The sequence below is a fragment of the Rhinoraja longicauda genome, chromosome 10 (assembly GCF_053455715.1).
Source record: "Rhinoraja longicauda isolate Sanriku21f chromosome 10, sRhiLon1.1, whole genome shotgun sequence".
In the NCBI taxonomy this organism is placed as follows: domain Eukaryota; kingdom Metazoa; phylum Chordata; class Chondrichthyes; order Rajiformes; family Arhynchobatidae; genus Rhinoraja; species Rhinoraja longicauda.
Genome location: NC_135962.1, coordinates 29,299,355 through 29,326,329, shown reverse-complemented (window position 1 = coordinate 29,326,329; position 26,975 = coordinate 29,299,355). Strand labels below are relative to the sequence as shown.

General features: G+C 39.2%; 1 protein-coding gene across 6 annotated transcripts in view; it reads right to left on the bottom strand.

Moving 5' to 3' along the window:
* Positions 1-9,852: 9,852 nt before the first annotated feature.
* npas3 (neuronal PAS domain protein 3) overlaps positions 9,853-26,975 on the bottom strand; it is a 667,268-nt gene continuing 650,145 nt past the window's right edge. For all 6 annotated transcript variants that reach the window (XM_078406532.1, XM_078406528.1, XM_078406529.1 and 3 more), the window contains 2 exons: positions 17,490-17,605; positions 9,853-13,478 (listed from right to left, as the gene is read on the bottom strand). In XM_078406532.1, coding sequence (XP_078262658.1) covers positions 12,169-13,478; positions 17,490-17,605 — 1,426 coding nt within the window. In that variant the 3' untranslated portion in view covers positions 9,853-12,168. The remainder of the gene's footprint in view (positions 13,479-17,489; positions 17,606-26,975) is intronic.

Here is a 26,975-nt window from a genome sequence, read left to right as displayed (position 1 = left end):
GCTGCATTTAAACTAAAATTCAATAAAATATATTGGTCTGAAATTACTTGCATGCCTTAAAATGAGTGAAAAGGCAATCCCAACACAAAAATTTACATCAGATTTTTGCATGGGCTTTTGGCAGTCAGAGTCTACAATATTCAAGACCCAAACTATAATTCCTTGCTTATGCAAATAAGCACAAAATGTATTCAGCAGCACATTAGTAGTTAACAGCGGGGGGCTGGGGGAGGGGATGGATGCAGAAGATGAGATGGTTCCGAGAAAGAATATAGGATGGAGTTGCAAACTGGGGCAAAAATTGAGAGAAAGGGGATGAAGCAGCATCAGAGAATGAGCCTATTGGCGTCATGGAGCCATCAAGTGGGTTTCTATGGGTCGTGCATTTGACTGGATGCGGCTAGGGGGTGGGATTGGGGGAATCATATAGAGGATCAGGTAGTAGACTGGTATCACCAAGTAACCAAGTGAAGGAGAGGGAGACATGGTCAGACTCTTGAGGGGACAGATACATGGGATTCCAAAAGACTGTCAGCGATGGGAGACTGTGGGTGGTAGTGGGAATGGTACCAAACAAAATGCTTAAAAAGATTGCAAATACTGGTTTAAATTGAAGGTAGACACAAAATACTGGAGTAACTCAGTGGGTCAGGCAGCATCTCGGGAGAGGAGGAATGGGTGACGTTTTGGGTCGAGACCCTTCTTCAGACTGAATCAGATTGAGTTACTCCAGCATTTTGTGTCTACCTATGCTTAAAAAGATGATACCTACAAGAAGATCATTGCACTGGAATCCCCAACATCCATCCAGCTGATCCTGGTCCATTTTAACTAACATCAAATAGGCCTCAGCCTTCCAGTTAAGTGTGGTTGTGGCTTCTGCACTTCACTGGCCACCATTGTTTGATATCACTGTGTATGTCCAGTGGTCACCATGAGCAAAAATAATTGTATACACTGAAGATTGGAATGAATTTCTGGAGGTGCATTGAATGGCACATCTATTGACTAGAATTTAGATAAAACTTATTTGCACATCATACCGAAATATTGTGTTATACAAGGGAATTTCTACATCATACGTTTTTATATCAAATTTCTATATTACTAAGGTACAAAGTTATTACCAGTATTATCTTTTATACATTTTAATTTGTAAATCAAAAATGCAGCCTGCATTGGATACATTTGAACTATGTTTAATAGGACTTTATCGGACAATAATAAATATACTAAACTAAACAAATCCAGAATATGACAATAGACAATAGACAATAGGTGCAGGAGTAGGCCATTCAGCCCTTCGAGCCAGCACCACCATTCAATGCGATCATGGCTGATCACTCTCAATCAGTACCCCGTTCCTGCCTTCTCCCCATACCCTCTCACTCCGCTATCCTTAAGAGCTCTATCCAACGAACTGGCCTCCACTGCCTTCTGAGGCAGAGAATTCCACACCTTCACCACTCTCTGACTGAAAAAGTTCTTCCTCATCTCCGTTCTAAATGGCCTACCCCTTATTCTTAAACTGTGGCCCCTTGTTCTGGACTCCCCTAACATTGGGAACATGTTTCCTGCCTCTAATGTGTCCAATCCCCTAATTATCTTATATGTTTCAATAAGATCCCCCCTCATCCTTCTAAATTCCAGTGTATACAAGCCTAATTGCTCCAGCCTTTCAACATACGACAGTCCCGCCATTCCGGGAATTAACCTAGTGAACCTACGCTGCACGCCCTCAATAGCAAGAATATCTTTCCTCAAATTTGGAGACCAAAACTGCACACTGTACTCCAGGTGCAGTCTCACCAGGGCCCGGTACAACTGTAGAAGGACCTCTTTGCTCCTATACTTAACTCCTCTTGTTATGAAGGCCAACATTCCATTGGCTTTCTTCACTGCCTACTGTACCTGCATGCTTCCTTTCAGTGACTGATGCACTAGGACACCCAGATCTCGTTGAACATCCCCTCTTCCTAACTTGACACCATTCAGATAATAATCTGCCTTTCTATTCTTACTTCCAAAGTGAATAACCTCACACTTATCTACATTAAACTGCATCTGCCATGTATCCGCCCACTCACACAACCTGTCCAAGTCACCCTGCAGCCTTTTTGCATCTTCCACACAATTCACACTACCCCCCAGCTTAGTATCATCTGCAAATTTGATCAATAGGGCTGAATGGCCTACTCCTGCACCTATTGGAACGAATAGGCTGAATTTTTGATTTATTATGTTTTAAAATACAATTGATGCCATTGACAGATATTTGCAGTATAATATTTTGGCGCTACAAGCCGTAACTAAGTATAATCTCAACAGACATTTCCATTCTTTTGGTTAGGATTTTATATGTGCACTGCATTTGTATTTAAAACATCTTAGGCACTATGATGCTCTCATTATCCACTTTTCAGATGATCTGGATAATTGTAAGCACAGAGGTTCCACTTCATGCCTTTGTAGATTTAATACCTAGAGGCAGAGATTGACCTTGAGGAGATTTATGTAAAACAAGTTCTCTACAAGATATTGATTTGACTTGTTTCATGGCAACAAACCTAAGCTGCTGACTAAGAACTTCAGAATCAAAAACTTTTCCCCCTTTTGATGCCCTTTCTATATTGCTGTTTTTCTATGTAGGCTCATGCTAACATAATATTCTAAACAATAATTTGTATCTTATCTGAAACAGCATGCTTATAAATCAGTCTGAGTGTAGCTCTGGTGGTCATACGTATAGATTTAGAAACCAGACATTGCATCAATAAAAATACTTAAGCAAAACCTCAGCTTTATCTATTCTATTAAGCTGTTCAATAGATGGCTCACTTTGACGGAATTCAGTTCATTCAATTCCACAGAAGGTTAATTACAAGATGATCAATAATTTATAAACATATCATCCACCAGTCTGGAGGGATGCAGTGTAACCATTTTATGTAAATCTGTTATAGAACAGCTATTCTTCTGATGGCTTGAAGAAAAATCTAATTCACTTGAATTTATTTTAATGTAGGAGAATGAATAGAGTAGAACAATTTTTGTTAAATTATGCCTAAGCTCAATTTATGAAAGAATAAATTTAAAGTGGTTAAGTTATATATGAATACTCACAAGCTCTGAATACAATTAAATGCACAAACTTCATCAATAGGAGATTTCAAAGTTAGTTTAAAAGCATGACAAAAAGGAACCTCATTTCTAGCTAGGCCAAACATACCGTCTTTCATCTCTGTAAAAACAAAAGACTATTCCAAAAGCAAATGTCAAGAATCATCTGGTACTCCCACAGCGAACATAATAACTTTTGACAGGCATAATGATGGATAAATCAAACAATAAAACACTATCTAAGAAAATATTTGTTATTTCATTAGGGAAACATTTATTTATTCAGCCTCGATTGCTCTAATCTTCTAGATTGTGTGTGTGCAAATATCAATAGATAATAATTATAGGAACAGATAAAAATCTAATGGAATATAAAAAACTTCCATATATTATCTGCACAAATAGTCTTTTAGATAGTAAGTACAAGATAATAAGCAATATTTTACTCCTTTATGTTTATTTTTTATGTAAATGAACATATAACAACTGGAAAATTCCCCAGGCACAGGCTTGAACTCCCTATTTCATATTGCTTAAATCATTGACGGAATAAAATTGTTTGGATTTAATTCACTATAATATATATAATGCCACGTTTTGAGTAAGAGCCTGTCACAAAAAGAACTTTTCCTTTATTAAGAATATACAGTATTTATCATCAATTAGATGAATAACTAGTTTCAGTTGTATCATACTTTGCAATTAGTTAGAGGTCAACTCTCAAAAGAGGTCCCAGGAAGAGAAATGGAATGTACATAACTCAATAAATTAAGTTTCATAATGTTAGTGCCTTAATAACTTGGTTAAAACTGCTGTTTACTGGGAGGTCTAATTTACAAGGCAAGCTGTGGAACAATTTATCAGAAAAAGAGTTTGCAGATACAAATTCTGTTAAAGAAAGTAACATTAAATGGAGCAGCAACCTTATTGTTCTTGAGAATTCATTTAAAAACAAATACCATTAGCCTTATTTTTTTAGCCTTAATCATAAAATCAATTAATAGGAACCTATTTTAGTAAATATTTGCTGTTATCATATTCAGTGAGGGTGAATTCCATGTAAATTACGACACCAAGCACACAGTGATCAGTTGTTGAATAATGTAGAATAAATTTCCCTGCCCGAATGCGCTTCAGAACCCTAACAACAGAAGATGTTTTCCAAAGCAATCCATAACATGAGCTTCCTGAAAGAGAAGGCAATTAAAAAAAAATCTTCAGGATTATTGGCGTGAACTCAGAGCACAGAGTATGTTCTCCAGCTTTACCACATTGTGCAGCCCAGTGGCACAGCTGGCAGAGCTGAGCTGCTGCATCACAGCACCAGAGACCCAGGTTCTATCCTGATCTTGAGTGGTATCCATATGGAGTTTGCACATTCTCTCTGTGACTGCATGGGTTTTCTCCGGGTGCTCCAATTTCCTCATACATTCCAAAAACGTGTGGGTTTGTAGGTTAATTTGTCTCTGTAAATTGCCCTAGTAAGTAAGGAATGGATGAAAAGTGGGATAATGTAGAACTAACATGAACGGGTGATCGATGGTGGTGTGGACTGTTGGCAAAAGAGCCTGTTTTCATGGTGTATCTCTAAACTAAAAATGGGTCAGACTTTAGACATAATACAGTGTGGATACAGGGCCTTCGGCTCACTGAGTCCTCACCGACCAGTGATCACCCCCTACACTAACCTACACATACAAAGGACAATTTTACAACTTATCGAAGCCAATGAACCTACAAATCTGTACTTCATTGGAGTGTGGGAGGAAACCGGAGCACCCGGAGAAAACCCATGTGGTCAAAGGGAGAATGTACAAACTTCACACAGACAGCACCCATAGTCAGGATCGAACCCGGGTCTTTGATACTGTTAGGCAGCAACTCTACCGTTGTGCCACTGTGCCAATGGAAATTGCACGTGCAATTCTTGACTTCAATGTTATTCCAACCTTGAATGACAGAGGCAAGGTGTGAATTAAGGTCCATGTGCAAGTGTGGTATCAAGGAGCCATAATAAAATTGGTGGAGTTCAGTCATGTCATCACCTATATTATACAGGTCATTTCATCTCCCAGAAATTTCACAGGGCAGAGTTCTACGCCTGACTTTCTTGAATAACCTTATTTCTATTGGATCACAAGGGAACCTAGCCTTGACGTTCAATGGCATTACCACTGCTGAGTTCTCCATTATAGCCCATGATCAATATACTGAGTTTGGGGAGAGAGATGATCACCATTGACCAGACGCTAACCTTCAATGACGACATAAAAGGGTCCGAGTTTGAGATTAGTAACTCCCTCAAGCCTTTCCTCCATTTACAAGGCATGATTCAGGAGTGTGAGGGAATAATCTCTACTAACTCGAACAAAACTCGAACAGAAAGCAGCCTCATTTGATAACCACCATATTTACTATCTTAAATATTTTCCCCCTTTACCATCAATGCAGTGAAGCACTATGTATGTATCATCTGCAAAACGATAACTGCAAAATTAGCAACACCACTCAAACAGCACCTCAAAAAACTGTGATGATTAGCAAAATATATTGTCATATCTTAATTATCGTTGGGTCTAAATGCTAGAAGTCCTGACCCAACAACACTGTAGATGTAATTTTATCCGAAGGTCTGCAGCTGTACAAGAAAACAGTTCACCATCATGTTCACAAGGTGAATTAGTAATGGGCAGGAAATGTTGGCCTTGGTACTGATGCCACAATCTTAGAGACATAGAAACATAGAAAATAGGTGCAGGAGTAGGCCATTCGGCCCTTCGAGCCTGCACCGCCATTCAATATGATCATGGCTGATCATCCAGCTCAGTAACCTGTACCTGCCTTCTCTCCATACCCCCTGATCCCTCTAGCCATAAAGGCCACATCTAACTCCCTCTTAAATATAGCCAATGAACTGGCCTCAACTACCTTCAGTGGCAGAGAATTCCACAGACTCACCACTCTCTGTGTAAAGAAATGTTTTCTCATCTCGGTCCTAAAAGACTTCCCCCTTATCCTTAAGCTGTGACCCCTGGTTCTGGACTCCCCTAACATCGGGAACAATCTTCCCGCATCTAGCTTCTCCAACCCCTTAACAATTTTATATGTTTCAATAAGATCCCCCCTCAGTCTTCTAAATTCATCTTATCAATGAATATAAAAAGTTTCAACCAGATTTTTACCCTATTTCTTAGCATTTAAAATGATGCAAAGAGATGTCTAGACTAGTTTCAAATTGAGATGAATGAATAATAATGGTCCAACCAACTTTGCTCTGTCCTGCTTTAAAAAATATTTATGAACATATACAATCATCCTTTTTTTAAATTCATTATCCTTGTCACATTGATTATTTCTCATTAATTTGGGCATCATGATAGCGTGCAGAAAATTTCCTGAGTGCAGCGATCATAGTGCCAGTATCAGGAATCTGAATTAATATCAGTAGATGCAGTCATCAAACTTCAGAGCTATGGTAACCTTAAAAAAAAAAGGCACAATAGAGCAAACGATATTTTAAACATTAGTGTTAGTTAATTGGTGAAGATAGGATTGTTGGATAGCATATCTTAAACAAAAATATATTTGGGAAGAAGCAAAAGACCCTGAGTCATGTCACCCACCCACAGTACAAACCATAAATCTTGATTTTATAGTCAAATGCTAACTCAATGTGGACTCCCCTTGTTTTTCCATTCCTGTTCATTCTTGCTGACCCCTTGTCATGCTCCGCCATTCCCAATATCCTCATCAAACCCAGTGACAAGGGGGGTGCTGTTGTATTTTGGTAAATTTAACTCTACTTCGCAGAGGCCAAATTCAACTCCCTGACTTCTCCAAAGACGTCCCTCGGCACCAGGTTCATCAGAACCCCAGAAAGTTACTGACCTCATTTCCTCAGAAGATCTTCCATCCAAAGCATCCAAACCTGCACAGCCTGCTTCTTTCTGCCCAAGGTCCACAAGCAAGATTGTTCAGCAGGTCCATTCAAAATATTCTTGCCTCACGCCAACATATGTCTTCCAGTCTTAATTCCATCCTTACCTCTACTCTCACACCCTCTCCTTCCAGTTAGAGTATGGATAGATTTTTGCTGGCAATCAGCTCCCGTCCCACTCGTTTCCACCTTAAACACATTGTCTTTCACAATCTTCGCCATCTTGAAAGTCATTCCATCATCATACACATTTTACATCCCCTTTCAGTTTTCAGGAGCCATTCTTTTCCCTACTCCCTCTTCCACTCTTTTAACTTCACAATCGACTTCCCTTTTCACGGTACTTCCCCATTCAACCACAAGAAATGCAACACCTGCTCTTTAACCTCTTTCCTACTCATTATACAGACACCCAATCATTCATTTCAGGCACGGTAGCATTTAACCTGTGTGTAGGAAATTCAGTGCCCATGATGTGGTCTCCTCTGTACTAGAAAAACCAAACACAGATCAAGACTGCTTAGCAGAGCACCACAGAGCATTCTGTACAAATGACCCCAAGCTCCTAGTTGTCAGTCACTTTAATTCTCTATCCCATTTGACTTCTCTGTATGTGGCATCCTTCACTGTACCAACGATGTCCAACACAAGCTTGAGGAACAAAACATTTTCCATTTGGGCACGTTGCAACCTTTGGAACAAAGGATCAAATTCAATTATTCTAGGTAAAATGCTTTTTCTGTTTGGATCAGAACTGACCAGTTCTCCTGAAAGATTATCTACAGTGTCTGAAGCATTAACTCAGTTCTCGTCTTGGCCTTCATAACAAAAGAAGTTGAGTATAGGAGCAAAGAGCTCCTTCTATAGTTGTACAGGGCCCTAGTGAGACCGCACCTGGAGTACTGTGTGCAGTTTTGGTCTCCAAATTTGAGGAAGGATATTCTTGCTATTGAGGGCGTGCAGCGTAGGTTTACTAGGTTAATTCCCAGAATGGCGGGACTGTCGTATGTTGAAAGACTGGAGCGACTAGGCTTATATACATTGGAATTTAGAAGGATGAGAGGGGATCTTATTGAAACATATAAGATTATTAAGGGGTTGGACACGTTAGAGGCAGGAAACATGTTCCCAATGTTGGGGGAGTCCAGAACAAGGGGCCACAGTTTAAGAATAAGGGGTAGGCCGTTTAGAACAGAGATGAGGAAAAACCTTTTCAGTCTGAGAGTTGTAAATCTGTGGAATTCTCTGCCTCAGAAGGCAGTGGAGACCAGTTCTTTGAATGCTTTCAAGAGAGAGTTAGATAGAGCTCTTAAGGATAGCGGAGTCAGGGGGTATGGGGAGAAGGCAGGAACGGGGTACTGATTGAGAATGATCAGCCATGATCACATTGAATGGTGGTGCTGGCTAGAAGGAGGGGAGAACTGGGAAGGGGGAGGGGACAGAGAGGGAAAGCAAGGGCTATTTGAAGTTAGAGAAGTCAATGTTCATACCGCTGGGGTGCCTCACCTGGAAAGACTGTTTGGGTCCATGGATGGAGTTGAGGGGGGAGGTAAAAATATAATGCTCGTCAGTTGTCGCTTTGTAGATCCAGTTTAGCTACTCTGTAGAGAAACCTGCAGCACCATTTTTCACAGTGATATTCGCAAAATCCAGTTAGAATATCCTCTTTTATTCAAATTGTAGTATACATGTGTAGTGTAGTATAGTCAAAGTGTAGCATATCCTTTGTGTTCTGAGCTTTAATCTCAATACTTTATGGTATGCATTGATGTCTTTGCACAAAGGGGGATTATTTACTGTTATCTGTTGTTCTGCAAATGGATCGTCTTCCTGCTGTTCAAACCAAGGGTTTTCCCAAATCATGACTAACATGGTTTGACAGGTATTTTGTACGATCCTCATGAGGAAGAAACAATTACTTTGGTTAAAAAAACACAAAAAGAAAAGCTATCTGATTTCTCTCAAATCTGAACATTTCAACATTTCCTCGTTTGAAAAAGGCCATGTGACAAATATTCAGCAATTAAAAAACATAAAATATCATGTAGTACTCTGCACATTAAAACTCTTTTACAAGGAGCACTTGCTTAAGTGCAAATCACTCAAAACATCTTTCATAATCCTTGTCCAATAGATAGGATAATAAATGGAATACTGTCTTTGGATAAAAACAACCAATGTCCTCCCATTATAACTAAACATAGAAAAACTATTCAAAGAAAATTGCAAAATTGATACTTAAAGTGAGCAGAACAATTAATCATAATAAGTATAGAATTAATGCTCAGAACATTCAAGGCCCTGTATGAAATTACAAGTGTACCACTGTGTCCTCAATAAATACATTGACAGCACATAAACGACCCACTATTCCCAAATGGGATTGGCTTTTTAAACAAGGTTATATATCATTCTGATTAAGGCAGATATCGAGATCAATACTAACACATCAGTAAATATTGACTGCACACTTCCTTTGTAATGAATAGGTTTTGGGAAGCTGTTTAGCATAACTGACTGCCATGCTACACACGTGTGAATAAACATCATTTATAATTTCCAGCAAATAAACAGTTTAAAGCAGTATTTTAGTCTTATACGTACCTTCATAAATATATAATAGTAAATAAAACCACCATCAAATATAGATTGCTGGTTATGATAATATTGATATTATGTGCATGAGATGTTAAAGCTTTGTTACTAGTTTAATGTGTTAATAGTTTGGATACATGTGTAAAAGAAAGATGCCAGATAGTAACAAATCCAAGAAAAGTTTATTATGAATATGGCATTTGCAGGATGATAAAATCAAGTTACATAACCATGTATGACATGTTTCTTTGAATTGATGAAATAATCTACAAAAGTATAAAATAATTCTTTTTGTAAATGAAATATGTACATTGCAGCATTATTTGTGATCAATGAAATGTTATTTTAAATAAGCCAGGCACTCAGAAGGTTAGCTTTAGTTAGCTAAAAGTTTGAACCACAAAAATAAATGTACCATAGTTGTCTCTTTAAATTTACTTTTAATTGTTTTGTATTGTAGAGTTTGTAACACTGTTAACATTGATACTAACAGAACCCCTCACCCCATTGTTTAGCTACTTGGCACCAATTCCTCATAAAATATTTTATATACTTGTACAAGAAATAGTTAAAAACACAGACACAGCCTTCACAGGTGATGAAAATTTCATACTGTAATTTGAAACACTATGTGATTTGACAGCAGCTGTGATTATTGTTAGTTCAAATCACCAGAAACCATCTGACACCAACACAGACACATTTAAAAAAAACAGCTTTTTGCTATTTTAGCTGTTGTTTGCAGTTAGAGCACAAGGGACTCTGGGAATGTTTGTAGCTGAGGCTCCATGGTGGCAATCTGTCACATACATCTGAGCCTGACTATTTAGTGCATTGTTTGGCAAGATGGAAGATAAGTCATACCCAGAATTCCTTTGTGAAAATGGTTCCATTAACCATGAGCTAGTTAAGAGTCTTTTATCTCTGAGAGAGGTCTGAAGAATACACAGCAAAGCAACAGCAGAAACAAAAGGTATACAGACAGTGGAAGCAGCAATAAGGTGACACTACAGAGGAAGGCCATCACACAAAAACATCACCTCCCAAGAAACACGGGTTCACAAAGATTGCGGTAATGAAACTGACCATTACAGACTAGAGATAAAGCACAGTGAAGACAAAGGACAATATTGCCACATTAGCTTAGTATATACTGCATATAGTAACACACATTAAACTTTGCAATGGAACTGACAGTCAAGGACACACACATTGTACACATTACGAATCTCACTCTCATTATTAGATGCCTTAATGAACAGCTGCCAAAGATGGAGTGAAAGAAGCATTTATAATGACAATCACAAATAGTGTCAAACACTAGAATGTGGTATTTGGCAAAATGATGACAGAAAAATAGAATTGTGAGTCTATGTGCAGTTTTGAGTTGTGTACCTATTCCAAGTTTATAAACCCAATCTTGAATTTCTGTTTCAGCACTAACTAAAGTACAATTAGAATTTCCTCTATTTCAGTAAACAAAAGAATAAAGAAACATAACATGTTAAATATTCTTCTTAAATTCTAAAACAATGTTATTTTAAGATTAGTCTCAGTTATACTGAGAAAAAATACAGCTGAAAATAAATGCAAGTTTTTCGCCTCAACTCAATCTTATTGAGTTTCCTTAAAGCACTTTGAAAAAAGGCAGAACGACTATAAAAACTGCATGAGGCTTTGTTTTTTTAGTCTGGAGGTAAAGTTTGCATGGCTGCAGAAAATGCTAACACAGATTCTGGTCGTAAGAAATGAGGAGATTGCAGCCGCAACTAGCAACTAACATTTGTCTAGTACAAAACAGCACTCTCCCATAAATTCCAGCCCATATGCTGCATATTTTATGAAGACAACAAAGATTAATAATTGTAGCACCATGGTAGCAGAAGTAATGTCTACTTATGGTTCATTAACTACACATGGATTCCATCTTCCTACAGTTTTCAAGAGTTTAACATTCTAGTCACAGGCCAGAATCAAATTATGTAAGAACCCAAATTGCTTTATGTGCAAGTAAGAAAAATCTGAATCATAAAAAAGAATTAAACTCTGCATAAAATTTCAAAATACTATACCCTATTTTTAAAAAGAAAAAAAAGAACCCCTTTAGTCTGACTTAGTCAAACAGGGTTACCTTTCTATACTTACCTCCTTCAACCTTGATCATATCAAGATCTTTATAGATTAAAATCTGTGATTCTTTCATTTTACAATCTCTTTACCATTGCATTTGCATCTTATGGCAGAGGCATGTACACATTAAAGGCATCTTCACAAAGATGCAAAGGAAAACACACCTTGGAAGGAACATTTACAATTAACTGGTAATTCAACTTTCTGAAGGCAAAAAAATAACTCTTTACATTACATAATGATTAGTCATAGTTCGAGACATGAGAACTGCTGTATTGAATGGCATTAGCTGACCTGCTCAAGTTCAAAGTGCTAGCACTAGAATTCAGCTGAAAACATTGTCTATGCCTCAGAATTTAATACTGAACACAGTTTACGGTCATAGTTTAATCTTCCTTACGTTCCAGCGTTTGTGTGGTATGAATACCATTACTGTACACAGGAAAAGGAAGTGTGGAAAAGAGTCCATCTGATGTTGTGAACACATTTGCCGTTGGCATTTGGGCTAGACTGGCCCCACTCACAGTGCTCCCGAATGGCCCTGACATATTAATTCGATGTACGTGGTGATAGAGCATTTCCATTGGCGTTTTGGGTTCTAACCCAAAACTGGAACTGTTAACATCCACAAAGTTGACAGCATGAGCGTTAGGCAGCAGGTTGCCTTGCATGGCAAAGGTCACCTCAGCCGGAGCATACCGAATGGTACCGGTGGTATACACCCTCTGAGGAGTAGTGCTGGTGGCAGCCAAGGTTCCTGTCACTCTGTGAACTAGGGGGAGGACCACATTACCAGCCTGTAACCTCTGCAGCATTTCCAGGTCACTTGTGTACAGCACAGAACTGGTCGTGCTGGTGCTACTGAGCTGCTTTTCACGTGGAGAGGCTGATAGAGGAGGGGACAGAGGATCTGTGGCAGGAGCTAAGGTAGTGCTGGATGAGGTGCTAAATTGAGTTTTACGACTGGCACTGTTTTCTATCCCTGGTGGGGTGAGAACAGAGTCTGGAATGGTGACATGTAAACTGGTGTTGGTGTGTGGGGAGGGGAAGTGCTCAGAGCTTGGGGGCTTGGTCATACTATACGGGGATTCATTCCTTGAAATCTCTCTGTTCGGAGGGTAATTCCAAATGCTGCTATCATTATCAAAATTTATAGGTTCTGTTATTTCTGTTTTAATTTTAAGCACTGAGGCACTGTTCGGCGAAGACAGCAGTTGTGGCTGGTCTACTAGATTTGAGTCAAGTCCACTCGGGCTAGAAGCACTCGACAGCCTCCTCCGGGAGACGCTCCCTCCTTTCTGTTTTTTTCTCCGCTTCTTCCTCTTCTGGTGTTTGCTGGAAGGCTGGATGTTCAATTCTCCGGCACTGTCCGAATCCTTGGCACTGTCTGAAGTCACAGATTCACGGTTTGGCAAGCGCAGCTCTGATTCACTGGCAGGATATCGTTCTACTTTGATCTGAATGGAACCAAAAGTGCCAAAGCTGCCTTCAGCTACTCTCTGACTCTCGTATTCGGAATTCTCAAAATTATCATCACTGTCCCTGCTATCCTGGTTGCTGGAGCTATTGTCATCATCATTGCAGTTCATTTCATGGTCAGAGTGGCTCCCAGATTGTTTCTTCCTGTCTGACTCCGGATCATCACTGTTCTCAGACTGGTTTCCCTTCTCGTCTGACTTGGAATTCTCATTGTCCTCTGGGGGAGATGAGGGGGAAGTTAATCAGTCCTTGAATAAATGTACTTGATTATGACAGACACCATTCACACCCTCCCACATAACAGAATAGTCTAGAAAATAATACAGGCATTACATACACAATACAAATAAATTAGTCATTCTAGACACAAAATGCTGGAGTAACTCAGCGGGACAGGCAACATCTCTGGAGAGAAGGAATGGGTGACATTAGAGACCCTTCTTCAGTCTGAAGAAGGGTCTCAACCTGAAAATGCTGAGTTACTCCAGCATTTTGTGTCTACCTTCCAGTTAAACCAGCGTCTGCAGTTTTTTCCTACACAAATCAGTCATTCTTATTGGTAAAACACAAAGTGTGGAAGTAACTCAGCTGGTCAGCCATATCTCTGAGGGGCATGGACAGGTGACATTTTGGTTCGGGGTCCTTATGCAGACATGTAACATTGCCTGTCCATTCCCTTCGAAGATGTTGCCTGGCCTGCTGAGTTCCTCTTGCACTTTGTGTTTTACTCAAGATTCCGACATCTGCAATTCCTGTATCTTGGTTATTTTTATATCTGTTCATACTTTTTGCTGAATTTAATATTGCTGGACAGTTTTGACCAGATTTTCAATTGGTAAATTCATTCTTGCACTCAAATATTGAAACACAGGAGCAGCAGATGTCAAAGGGCCTTAGATAAGTTCTCATTTAAAAAAAATATTTGTAAAGTACATCAGAAATGATTGACTGCTCAAAGTGCAGAATGCAAATATACATTTACCTTCTAACAGGCAACGTTACTGTGAGTCATTTTTCAAAGGCCCACAAAATAATCTTGGTAATGTTTGCCTGTCTGATTTTAGGCTCTGATACTTTTCGCATTGTCAGTTCGCAAACATATCTTCCAGTTTGTGGATGGGGACAATTTCATATCTGTCTAGAAGTGGCAAAGTTCAGCAGGGTTTTTACATCTGGTGCTCACTGGCAAAAGGGAAAAGAGGGGTATGCTGCCACATGCTTCAGGATTCTAGCTAAAAGAAGGGTCATTGCCACAGCAGGCTACAAACTGCTCATTCTCCAATTAAAAAAGGTCGTACAATTGCATTACCATATTCTACTACTATCCACAATGCTAGCTTTTTAGCGAGGAGCAGAATAACAAATGCAAAATGATGTACACTTGCAATCTTTAAAATGATCAATTTCAAATCAATCTACAAACGCAAAATTTGCTGAAATATATTCATCCACATCACAAAGCAATAAATTTATGAAACCTTTGCACCAGGTTTTCCTGTTTCAATTCAAAACATTTTTACATGCAATTCTCTATGGTGAAAGAAAATTGCTTCGTTTTCTTTAATGGTTCATTCCTTTTCTTTTTTTCAGACGTTTTGGCTGCAGATATTACCTTACATTTGGTCAAATATACTCATGGAACCAAAGCATCCAAGGGTGATTTAATTTCCTCAGATAAAAGACTGCATACAGTAATACTTCTGCATTGTGCTCCTTTATTTAACTCTGCCCCCCCATGAGAAATCAATTAAAAGAGGCTGATGTACAATAATAGGCCAAAAATATAAATCACTGATAGAACCAGGGAGGAATTCAGGTGAAACTTCTTTACTCAGAGAATGGAGAAATTGTAGAAGTTGTAGGAAATGTAATTAATAACTGAAGTGCAAATGAGATCAGTCATAAAGTAACAGTGGTACCATTAAGTGTTCTGTGTATGTTGTGTGTTGAAGGACTTTTAGCTTAAAGTGCACTCTATGATGCCCCAGAGTTTTAATGTCTATCACAGGCTTTAAAAGACACTTTTGGGGAATGGGATTAGATTAGATGGGGCATTTTGATCGACATGAACGTTGGACTGAAGGGCCTGTTTCCGTGCTGTATGATTCTATGAATGAAACATGCAATCATTACCTACATTCAGTTTCTCTGTAGTGGCAGTGAGAGAAATTGTGGCAATTCACAGGATTAAAAACATTAAATACTAGAAGCCATAGTTTTAAGGTGTGAGGGACAAAGTTTAAAAGAGAAGTGTGGGGCTAGAGTTTTGCACACAGAGAGGTGAGTGCCTGGAACGCACTGCCAGGGGTCGTGCGATAATGGCATTTCAGAGACATTTGGATAGGCATATGAATATGTATGGAAGGGAGGGATATGGATTATGTGCTGGTAGATAAGATATGGTCATAACATCATGTTCAGCAAAGATAATGTGGGCCAAAGGGCCCGTTCTTGTGCTGCACTGTTCTGTGTTCTTTGTTCTACTAGTTCCAATGGTACAACTTCCATTGTGCTTCCTGCTGCACTGCCTTCATTCGGTTAAAAGATGAATTTGTCAACAGTGGCACACAGGCAAGATTTACATTGCTCACAGATGCTTGGATATTGGAAGGATAAGTCGAAAGCAGCTGCATATAAAGCTATTCAATTTGTGAAATCAATTTGAAATTACTGTATGTCAGGTAATTTGATAATTTGGCTAGGTATTCCTCAACTTCAGAGAAGGATCTGCATGTACCCTAAAATGCTATCAAAGTACTACTAGTTTGGGGAGCAGGCTGAGAGATGAGTCCATTGAGGCCACAGACAAAATGATGGATGAGATGGCAAGTGCTACAAGAAGGAATAATATGGACTCAATGCTTAAATAATAATGCTTTGATTTTAATCCAAGGCTCTCAGTGAAATCCCTACAAGACACTGTTGTATCACCATTTCTGTGATTCCCTCAAACAAGCTATTTGCTGTGAAAAAGGGACACAAATGCCACAACTCATTGTGACACCGAATGAATCTCTGAAGCATTGAGCTGTCTATTGCTCCGAAACGCTGGCAGTTCTATGGTGAATACCTGGCATTTAGCCTGGGAAACACATGCCAGTGCACGACTTTGGCACATGCACATGCAAACTAGGAAAACTAATTTGTTGATTGGTGAATCCCAGACACCTGCAGGTGCAAAGTGTACAAATTTGCTGAACTGCATTCTTGGGGAATCTGCTCAGAGAACTGGTTCCAGGTTGGACTTGATCCAAGATGCACAAATCCATTCATTTCAATGGAAATTTTTAAAGCAGCAAGAATGATAGATAAGAATTTGGTAAATTATTTATTTTAAATCAGTAATGTTTTCAGTAGTGTCTTATTTATTTATTTAACATGTTAAAGTTACATTATTTTTTCCTGTTGCCTTCATTGTTAATAGTTTTAGAATGCCTCTGACTGTCAGGGATGATATTTAGAAACATTGCAAAAGCTTGACAGCTTTGATGGGTGGCAATGTGTATGTGTGGCTTTACCATTTGTTACTGGCTTTCTCATTCTGCCTGTGGGTGGGTCATTTTTTGGCTTGTTGGTCTAACCCAGTTACATTAAGGCCTTAACAAAGGGCTCTCAAGCAGCAAGTTCATTTTTATGGATCTGAAGCTGGTACCAACAGCAAGTGCAAGCAAAGGGACCCACATGACAAATTCTAGGTCATGAGTTTTATCTACTGGACTGCAGCCCCCAACATTGTGAAGTCCTGTGGTTGGCATGCTCGTAATTACACAGCAGAATCACATAGAGCCTGGGTCAAACTTCAGAAATTGATAGAATTAAATTTACTTGTTTAAGAATAATCAAACTAGTGGGAGACAACTAAAGTAATAGTGAAAGACACCTGAAATAAGCTGGTGTCCTTACAAATACAAATGATCTGTCATACATGCAACATCAACCTATTAATTCATAATCTATTCCTGTCAATGTTATGATCCATCCCAGAGGATGTGGTACATATTCGGATACTCAAATGTATGCTTCTGGTAAACAGAGATAGCAGTACCCTTTGACTTGTATTTGCATGTTTTACATTATGTTGTCATTAGCTTGTTTTGAAATATTTGTCGACCATAAATAATGGCAGTGCTAATAAGTTGTAGGAAAAATACACAAAGAATTTTGAACCACAAAATCATTTAGATTTGGCAGAAAAAGCTAGTGCTGGATATAATGTTACCAGTAATACCTGAGTTTTCTTTAGAATCAGATTCCGAGTCAGAAGTCTCAGACGATTCAGAGGTTTTCTCGGGAAGATTAGGAAGCTGTGCAATATCCATCGGGATGTCCTTATGTTCAAAGTTGCTAGGAAAATAACATTTACATTAGGCTCTTTGTCTACACCAATTGTCAAATATCCTTTCAGGGTCTAAATATTTGTTATTTTCTCGCATTTAAGAGGAATAACTATAACACATTCTTCAAGACATTTAGAGATTCTTCTCCAGTCAAATTAAAAGAACATTCATTCAGGTGACAAAATAAAGAAAGGTCATCGACCTGAAACATTGAGTCTGTCTGAAGAAGGGTCTCGACCCGAAACGTCACCCATTCCTTCTCTCCCAAGATGCTGCCTGACCCGCTGAGTTACTCCAGCATTTTGTGTCTACATTCGATTTAAACCAGCATCTGGAGGTTTTTTTCCTACACAATAAAGTGCCTTGCCTTTTGAGTACTTTTTCAGGAAACAGATTATCTTCATTGCTTACACTGCAAAAAGTAAGTGGCAGGGATTAACTTTGATCCAAGCCGATCCTGGTCTGCACCAAATCGAAGCTAAAATCAAAACATTACAGATGTTGGAAATCTGAAATAAAACAAAATGCTGGAAGGCAGGGAGAAAAATAGAGCTAACATTTCAGAACGTTATTTGGAAAGATATGACAATAGACAATAGACAATAGACAATAGGTGCAGGAGTAGGCCATTCAGCCCTTCGAGCCAGCACCGCCATTCAATGCGATCATGGCTGATCACTCTCAATCAGTACCCCGTTCCTGCCTTCTCCCCATACCCCCTCACTCCGCTATCCTTAAGAGCTCTATCCAGCTCTCTCTTGAAAGCATCCAACGAAATGGCCTCCACTGCTTTCTGAGGCAGAGAATTCCACACCTTCACCACCCTCTGACTGAAAAAGTTCTTCCTCATCTCCGTTCTAAATGGCCTACCCCTTATTCTTAAACTGTGGCCCCTTGTTCTGGACTCCCCCAACATTGGGAACATGTTATCTGCCTCTAATGTGTCCAATCCCCTAATTATCTTATATGTTTCAATAAGATCCCCCCTCATCCTTCTAAATTCCAGTGTATACAAGCCCAATCGCTCCAGCCTTTCAACATACGACAGTCCCGCCATTCCGGGAATTAACCTCGTGAACCTACGCTGCACGCCCTCCATAGCAAGAATATCCTTCCTCAAATTTGGAGACCAAAACTGCACACAGTACTCCAGGTGCGGTCTCACCAGGGCCCGGTACAACTGTAGAAGGACCTCTTTGCTCCTATACTCAACTCCTCTTGTTACGAAGGCCAACATTCCATTGGCTTTCTTCACTGCCTGCTGTACCTGCATGCTTCCTTTCATTGACTGATGCACTAGGACACCCAGATCTCGTTGAACTCCCCCTCCTCCTAACTTGACACCATTCAGATAATAATCTGCCTTTCTATTCTTACTTCCAAAGTGAATAACCTCACACTTATCTACATTAAACTGCATCTGCCATGTATCCGCCCACTCACACAACCTGTCCAAGTCACCCTGCAGCCTTATTGCATCTTCCTCACAATTCACACTACCCCCCAACTTAGTATCATCTGCAAATTTGCTAATGGTACTTTTAATCCCTTCGTCTAAGTCATTAATGTATATCGTAAATAGCTGGGGTCCCAGCACCGAACCTTGCGGTACCCCACTGGTCACTGCCTGCCATTCCGAAAGGGACCCATTTATCCCCACTCTTTGCTTTCTGTCTGTCAACCAATTTTCTATCCATGTCAGTACCCTACCCCCAATACCATGTGCCCTAATTTTGCCCACTAATCTCCTATGTGGGACCTTGTCGAAGGCTTTCTGAAAGTCGAGGTACACCACATCCACTGACTCTCCCTTGTCAATTTTCCTAGTTACATCCTCAAAAAATTCCAGTAGATTTGTCAAGCATGATTTCCCCTTCGTAAATCCATGCTGACTCGGAATGATCCCGTTACTGCTATCCAAATGCTCAGCAATTTCGTCTTTTATAATTGACTCCAGCATCTTCCCCACCACTATGGAGGCATTGTGACTATAAATTCATCTCCGTGATATCAAAGCAACATTGGGTCAACTTAAGTAAAAAAGTAAAAAAGAGGCACTTGGAGAGACAACAGGAACAAATGAAAATGGTTATGGTCAAGTCAAGTCAATTTTATTTGTATAGCACATTTAAAAACAACCCACGTTGACCAAAGTGCTGTACATCAGTTCAGGTACTAAGAAACGAACATACAATGGCACGCAAACATAACAGCACATACATAAACAGTTCACAGCGCCCCTTCAGAGAGCCTCAAACGCGAGGGAGTAGAAATAGGTTTTGAGCCTGGACTTAAAGGAGGTGATGGAGGGGGCAGTTCTGATGGGGAGAGGGATGCTGTTCCACAGTCTAGGAGCTGCAACCGCAAAAGCGCGATCACCCCTGAGCTTAAGCCCAAACTTCATAGTCACTGGACATTTACCAGAGGAATTGTTTCAGGCTAACCACCTTGAGATGGTTCATCAATCACTCACTCCCCATAAGGTCAGATATGATAATGATTACAGTGTTTAGCTCCAGCTGCAGCAGCAAGAGCTGAACAATAACCATGGTTGGACTGATAGCTGGCAAATTATATTTCCACTTCCAGAGTGCCCGCCAATGACCACATTTAAAAGAGGACAACACCATTGCCGAGTTACCCAACGGAGACTGGTATTCTGCAGTAAATGGATCATCCCCAATTCTTCAAAGCATTTCTGTTACATCTAAAGCACATGTCGAGATTTCCACGGTGGATGCAATTTCAGAAATCTTTAAGAAACTTGACACTGTACAAGACAAAGTCATGGTCCCAAGACACCATCCTGTCATGTGCACCATCCATGAATGCACTACAACAAATCATCATGAGTCTTTTTCTCATTCCTTTGTGATGCATGACTTCCGCCAACCAGAAATTCAAAGGAAAGTCCTCTCCCGGGTGTATATTGACATTGGGTCAAAACCTAGGAACTTCCTACCAATTAGAGTTGTGGATACACTGGCCGAAAAGAAATAAAACAATAACAATTGGGAATGGGCAATGTGTGGTCTGCTTTACTTGCAATCCCACATCCCAAATGAGAGGAAGAGAAAGCCATGGTTTTCAGAGTAAGACTAGACTGTCACTTAGTTATACAAAACTAAGTACAGAGGAACCTCTGCAATTCAGATTGTTTGTCATGGAGAAATGAGGCAGATTTCCATATTTCCACACCCAGTGTTTTCCGCAACCCGGGCAAAGCAAAAACAGAGAGGTCTGAAAGAATGTATGCACACCAGGAACTGTGCACAACTGATTATCTAACTGGATGCATGTCATACATTACTATGGCAATTATATCACAAATCAGTTTGTTTTGTCTGCTTTTTACACTGAGCCACTAGTAGGTTTGTTTCTATTTATGGCGCAGGAAATCTACGGAGGACACCATGTCCCTTGCGCTACATTCAGCACTGGCTCTCCTTTGATATTTAGAACATTATGTAAGGATGTTTTTTATTGCAGCTCAGCCTTAACCACCATAACACAGAATAAGCTCATTCCTAAACCTTTGGGCCTTGGAATTGGGGGCTTTATCTGCAACTGGCTTCTGGGCTGGCAGGCCTCAGTCGGTTAGAATTGGTTATAACATTTCCCCTACTCTGACCCTCAACGATGGTGCCCCTCATAGTTGTGTGTTCAGTTCCTGGCTCTACTCCTTGAACACCAATGATTCTATGGCCAAGTACATCACCAATAACACAACTGTCATTAGCCAGATCTACAAGGACAATGAGATAAAGTATAAGAAAGAGATTAAGAATCTAGCATCATGGTGGCAGGCGCAGCAACCTAGGCCTTCATATCATGAAGATAAAAGAGTAGGTTGTTAACCTAAGAAAAGTGAAGGGAGGAACACAATCCTGTCCTTATCATCTTGCTGCTGTAGAGATGGTTGACAGCTTCAAATTCCTAGGTATCCATATTACCAACAAACTAACCTGGTCCCTTCACACTTTCCTAGGCATCTGAGAAATTTTGACATGCCCGTCAAGATTTGCTCAAAATTCTGCAGATGCACAATAGAAAGTATTCTGATGGGATGCATCTCAGCCTGGTATGGCAACTGCTCTGCTCCTGGCTGCCTGACCCAACAGAGAGTGATGAGCACAGCCCTGTCCATCACAGGCTTGTCAATTCCTTTTATCCAGTCCATCTTCACGGTACATTGCATCAGGAAGGCTGAAAGTATTGTCATGTTTGCCCGTCACCTGGCCATTCCCATTTCTCTCTTCTACCTTCTGGGAGAAGGAATAGGAGATAAGTAGAACAGTATAGCTTAGGAACAGGCCCTTTGGCCCATAATGACTGGGCCGAACTTGATGCGAAGACCAACTCTTATCTGTCTGCACTTAATCCATATTCTTTCATTGCCAACGTATCCATGTGCCTATCCATAAGTCTCTTAAATGCCACTATTGTATCTGTCTCCATCAACACCCTCCGTAGCATGATCCCGGCACTTACAACCCTTTATGTCAAAAATAATTGACCTCGCACATCTCTGTTAAACATTGTCCCTCTCACCTTAAAGCTACACCCTCTAATATTTGATATTTCAATCCGAAGAAAAAGGATTGGACTGTCTACCCTCCTTAAGCCTCTCTTAATTTTGTATACTTCTACCAGGTCTCCCTGTAACCTGGGGGCATGAATGCTCAGAATTAAGAACAGCTTCTATCCCATTGTTATCTTACTCCCTATTCCCAGAGGTACCAAGTGCTGCCACTTATTATTAACTCTTCCTTCCCAAGAAATAGATCTAAGTGCACATGAATGAGGAAGATAAAGTCATGAGTGATTTGGCATGGATCAGAGGGAGTCGAGGACGATGGGAAAGAAGGAAACAAAATAGGGTACTAAGACAGATAGCCCAAGAAAAATAAATTAAAGAAAAATATTGGAACAATGCTTTGTTGTGTTTGGTGGGGAGAATCTTCTGGAGGAATGAAGAGAAGGTTGGGATCCTACTGAGGCAGTTGAGGTTGAAAGATACCCTGTTAGAGGCTAGTGGCATTCTTCTCTCTTTTAGAAGCAGGATGGATGACTATTCTTTAAGTTTACTAAATAGGATAGGCCCTTCCTTATAGCATTGCATAGCGCCAGTAAATATTCTTACTTGTAACAAACAGTCTTACCGTCATCCTTTATTATGATAATACAGAACATTTAAAAGGAAAATAAAAATGGAGTTGACAGAGCTTGAAAGCAGACAAGTCCATCTCATCAAAATGCATATCTCTTCATCAGTGAAACTCAAGAAAATAGAGTCTGGCACTTTCTACCATAAAACACAATGAGTAAAGAAATGTATTTTTACTAACACCAGTTAAATAATAGTCTGAATGTCTCCTGGGTGTTCATATTTGACTCATTTCAAGCGGTATGCATGACTTGAAGCAACAGTGCTCTTAAGTAAATTTGCACTCAGTTAACATGTTCAGTTTCAGGAGTAATAAATGAAAATTTCATTATAATCGTTTTAAAATAAACCGGCAAAGAATCAGTTTATTTTTAATCCATATGGGAATGCTGAATGTCAGAACAAAATCAATCCACTGCTACAAATTTATGTGTTATTACTTCTGTTAGAAACTGTTTTGGATTTTACCCAAGACAATTTCCTTCAGTGCTCCCTTTACTATCCTTTCACCAATTACTACAAAGCAATTTTAAATGTTCTAATCCAGCAGAGTTTCTTTGTTTCAATTCATGGTCATCTCAAGGTTAAAATCTACCTGTGTTAATAAATGACAATGGTATCCACATTTCAAATAAATTAATTTGCCGAAAGATTCAATGGGAAGTCTGGGGATTACAAAGTATAAATGCAATGTTTTTGCTTTCTGTTTAAATATTTAAATATAAAATTATCTGCTGCATTCCACATATTTGCTTGTAATACCTTAGGTAGTTTATTTAAATGAAGGAAAACATTAATCACCCAACAAAAGCACTGCAATAAAGGTTCCTGGCTGTTTGGAACTTAATCCTTTGTAACTATTGATTAATTGAAGGACACTGCATTGAAACTGGCCCTTCAGCCCACCGAATCCAAGCTGGCCATCGATTACCCGTTAACACTAGTTCGATGTTATCCCACTTTCGCATCAACCCCCTACACACTAGGAGCAATTTACAGAGGCCCATTAACCTACAAACCTACATGTCTTTGGGATGTGTGAGGAAACCGGACCACCCGGAGAACACCCACAGAATCACAGGGAGATTGTGCAAACTCCACACAGACAGTGCCCAAGGTCAGGTTTTAACCCAGGTCTATGTCATTGTGAGGCTGTGGCTCTACCAGCATATGAAAAAAGACCAAAAGAAAGTGCAGGCTACGCAAGATGGTGACCAAAAAGTAATTTAGGAGAAATGTCTTTACTTAGAGTGTGTGGAGAATGTTGAGCTTACTACCACATGGAATGAGATGAATAATAAGGATACATTTAAAGGGAACCTATTTAAACACAGGATAGAGAAAATAATGAAAATGTAAATTGAAGGGGTTAGATGAAGTGCAGTAGGCAGAATGTGCAATGCCTTAATACTGACATTGATCTATTGAATGGATTGGATTGATTCCATGTTTTAATCCCTAGTCCTATCCCTATCCAATTGTAACACAGTATTAATTTAGTTTAGTTTAGACAGAGAGCCTGGAAACAGGCCCTTTGGCCCACCGAGCCCACACTGACCACTGATCACCCCTTCACACTGGTTCTTTGTTATCTTACTTTTGCATCCATTCCTTACACATGAGAGGCAATTTATAGAAGCCAATTAACCTATTGACTTCCAAACCAGCACATCTTTGAGATGTAGGAGGAACCCAGAGGAAACCCACGTGGGAGAACATGCAAACTCCACACAGACAACACCGAAGGTCAGGATCGATCCCAGGTCATCAGTGCTGTAAGGTAGCAGCTCTACCAGCTGTTTCACACTATTCAATAGTGTGAAGCATCAAACACATGTCAGATTCTGACCAAAAGCTTTGTATACCTGGAATGTTTATACAAACAGTGTTTTTTTGCACATGCATTTCTGTGCAATTTGTTTAGTTTATCCCGGGTACTCAATGCATATGACATACATATATGGAGTTCACCAGATACGAAACTGGCTTCAATTGGAAATAAACATGTTTCTATTTGTCTTTCTCCCAATTTGTATTAATGCTATTCTTGATTGGCAAACCTTAGCGCAAATAAATCTATCCGAATAACTTTAGATCACCAGGTCTATTCTGTTTAAAGATATCAAAGTAAATTTAAGCAACCCCAATAAATGTAATGTAGAAATTTAAATAACAGTTCGACTGTGGGATCATGGTCATGGGGTAGGTATGAGGAAAAGGGTCTCGACCTGAAATTTTGCCTGTCTTTGTTCTCCTGAGATCCTGCCTGACCCACTAAGCTACTCCAGCAGTCTGTGTTTTCAACAATAAATGTAATTGTATTCAGATTTAAATTTCACTAGTTAAAAAAAAGATTCAGATCTCCAGATTATTGTTTATATGGAAGCTTGACTTTGGATATCTGAATCAAAGGAAGGACCAGATATACACTTGCATCTGCGTTTAAGATGAGACTAGTGTTTGTGTGCATTAGATATGCAACTGCATTTCATTCTTTATTTTGTAACATTGAGAAGATAATGATCAGAACATCTTACTGCTGAACACACCCTTATCAACAGTCTAACTTTTTGTAGGCTCTGTTTTTCTGTTTCTCAATAAGCAATGTCAGAGCTAAGTAAAACAGATCTACATGAAACATCCACTGATTTTCTCTGCCACAGAAGGCAGTGGAGGCTAATTGACTGGATGTTTTCAAGAGAGAGTTAGATATAGTTCTTAGGGTTAACGGAATCAAGGAATATGGGGAGAAATCAGGAATGGGATACTGATTTAGGATGATCAGCCATGATCATATTGAATGCAGTGCTGGCTCAAAGGGCCTACTCCTGCACCTATTTTCAATGTTTCTATATATTTTCCTCTTTTCTTTCTGGTAAGTTACTGATTTCTATTTTGCATTTCTTAATCGCTTGGTCACAATCAAGAACATATTGCTCTGCAGCCAAGTATCCTATCTCACCACATTAGTTTCAATTTGTACTCTTGTAATTTATCAGTTCATATCAATTTCAGCAGCTGAGTCCCCATCACAAGGTATACTCATATGATCCACAGACCAACGTATGATGAGTGGAGGTGGCCTCAATTAATTCACAAATGTCAAAATGAAGTGAAAACAGGAACATTTACTGTGCTTACAGCATTAAAATAAGGTTGACAACACACCATCCTATTCTTCGAGTTTATATTCAGCTTCAAATCATCCACATTCTCCTCTTTCATTGTCTGATGAACTCAAATATAGTGCAACCTCCTTCTGCTTGAGAGGGAAATGGTTGTGCATTTCTTGTTGCCATCAGTGTTACTCTGATTGGCAAACAAGAGACATGTGTTTGTAATGCCTAGTTGCTTTTGCTCAATTTCCCTGGCACTTAAATCAGACACTCCACTGACGCAGAGAACTGTATTTATTGATCAGGATAGAGACTGGATAAAACGTTAGTCAAGGGTGGTTGAATTATAATCAAAGTTGGAAATTAAAGTTTGGATTTCCTGTTGGACATTTGGTTTGGTACTGAAAGGGCAGTGTAAAATATTCAAAATTATCTTTCCATTAGAGGCAAAAGCTGTAAATAGTAAAGAGAAAGTAGAAACACAAACTTGACATGGCCTATATTCTGTATGTTCATCATAACTGGTTTAAAATATAATTATAAAAATATAAATTTAAGATATTAATTGCATTCTTCTTTTCTCTATTGAAACCTGAGAAATGTATTAAACATACAGTTTCCAAATGAGGACATTGTAATTTATACTCTCTTAATATGCTTTGTTCGTACCTAGGCAGTATCTTGTGATTAAACTAGTGTTAACAAAACACTGCCACATGGCAGTGGAATAGTGATTCCATTGTTACAATTTTTTACAATTGTACATTGTTACAAATTTTGTTGCTTATATAAAAATGCCAGTCCAGATGCTGAATTGGTTCTCCTAGTTGCTTATCTTTATGTTCTGGCTATCAGTAATGAAAGTGATTGCAATAAATTAACTGATTCCACAGTCTAGTGGTATATAGTTTTGTGTTACTTTTATACATTTTATTTTGCTCCATATCTCCAGTTTCTCAAAGGGAGATTTGTTAAGTTGCCATAATTTTTTTGGTAAAAATAGTTTCATTTAGTCCAGATAGAAGGGTTGATGTAAATGAATATTTTGAGACATGAGTAACTTAATAAATACGTGTAAAAACCTGAGCAATAAC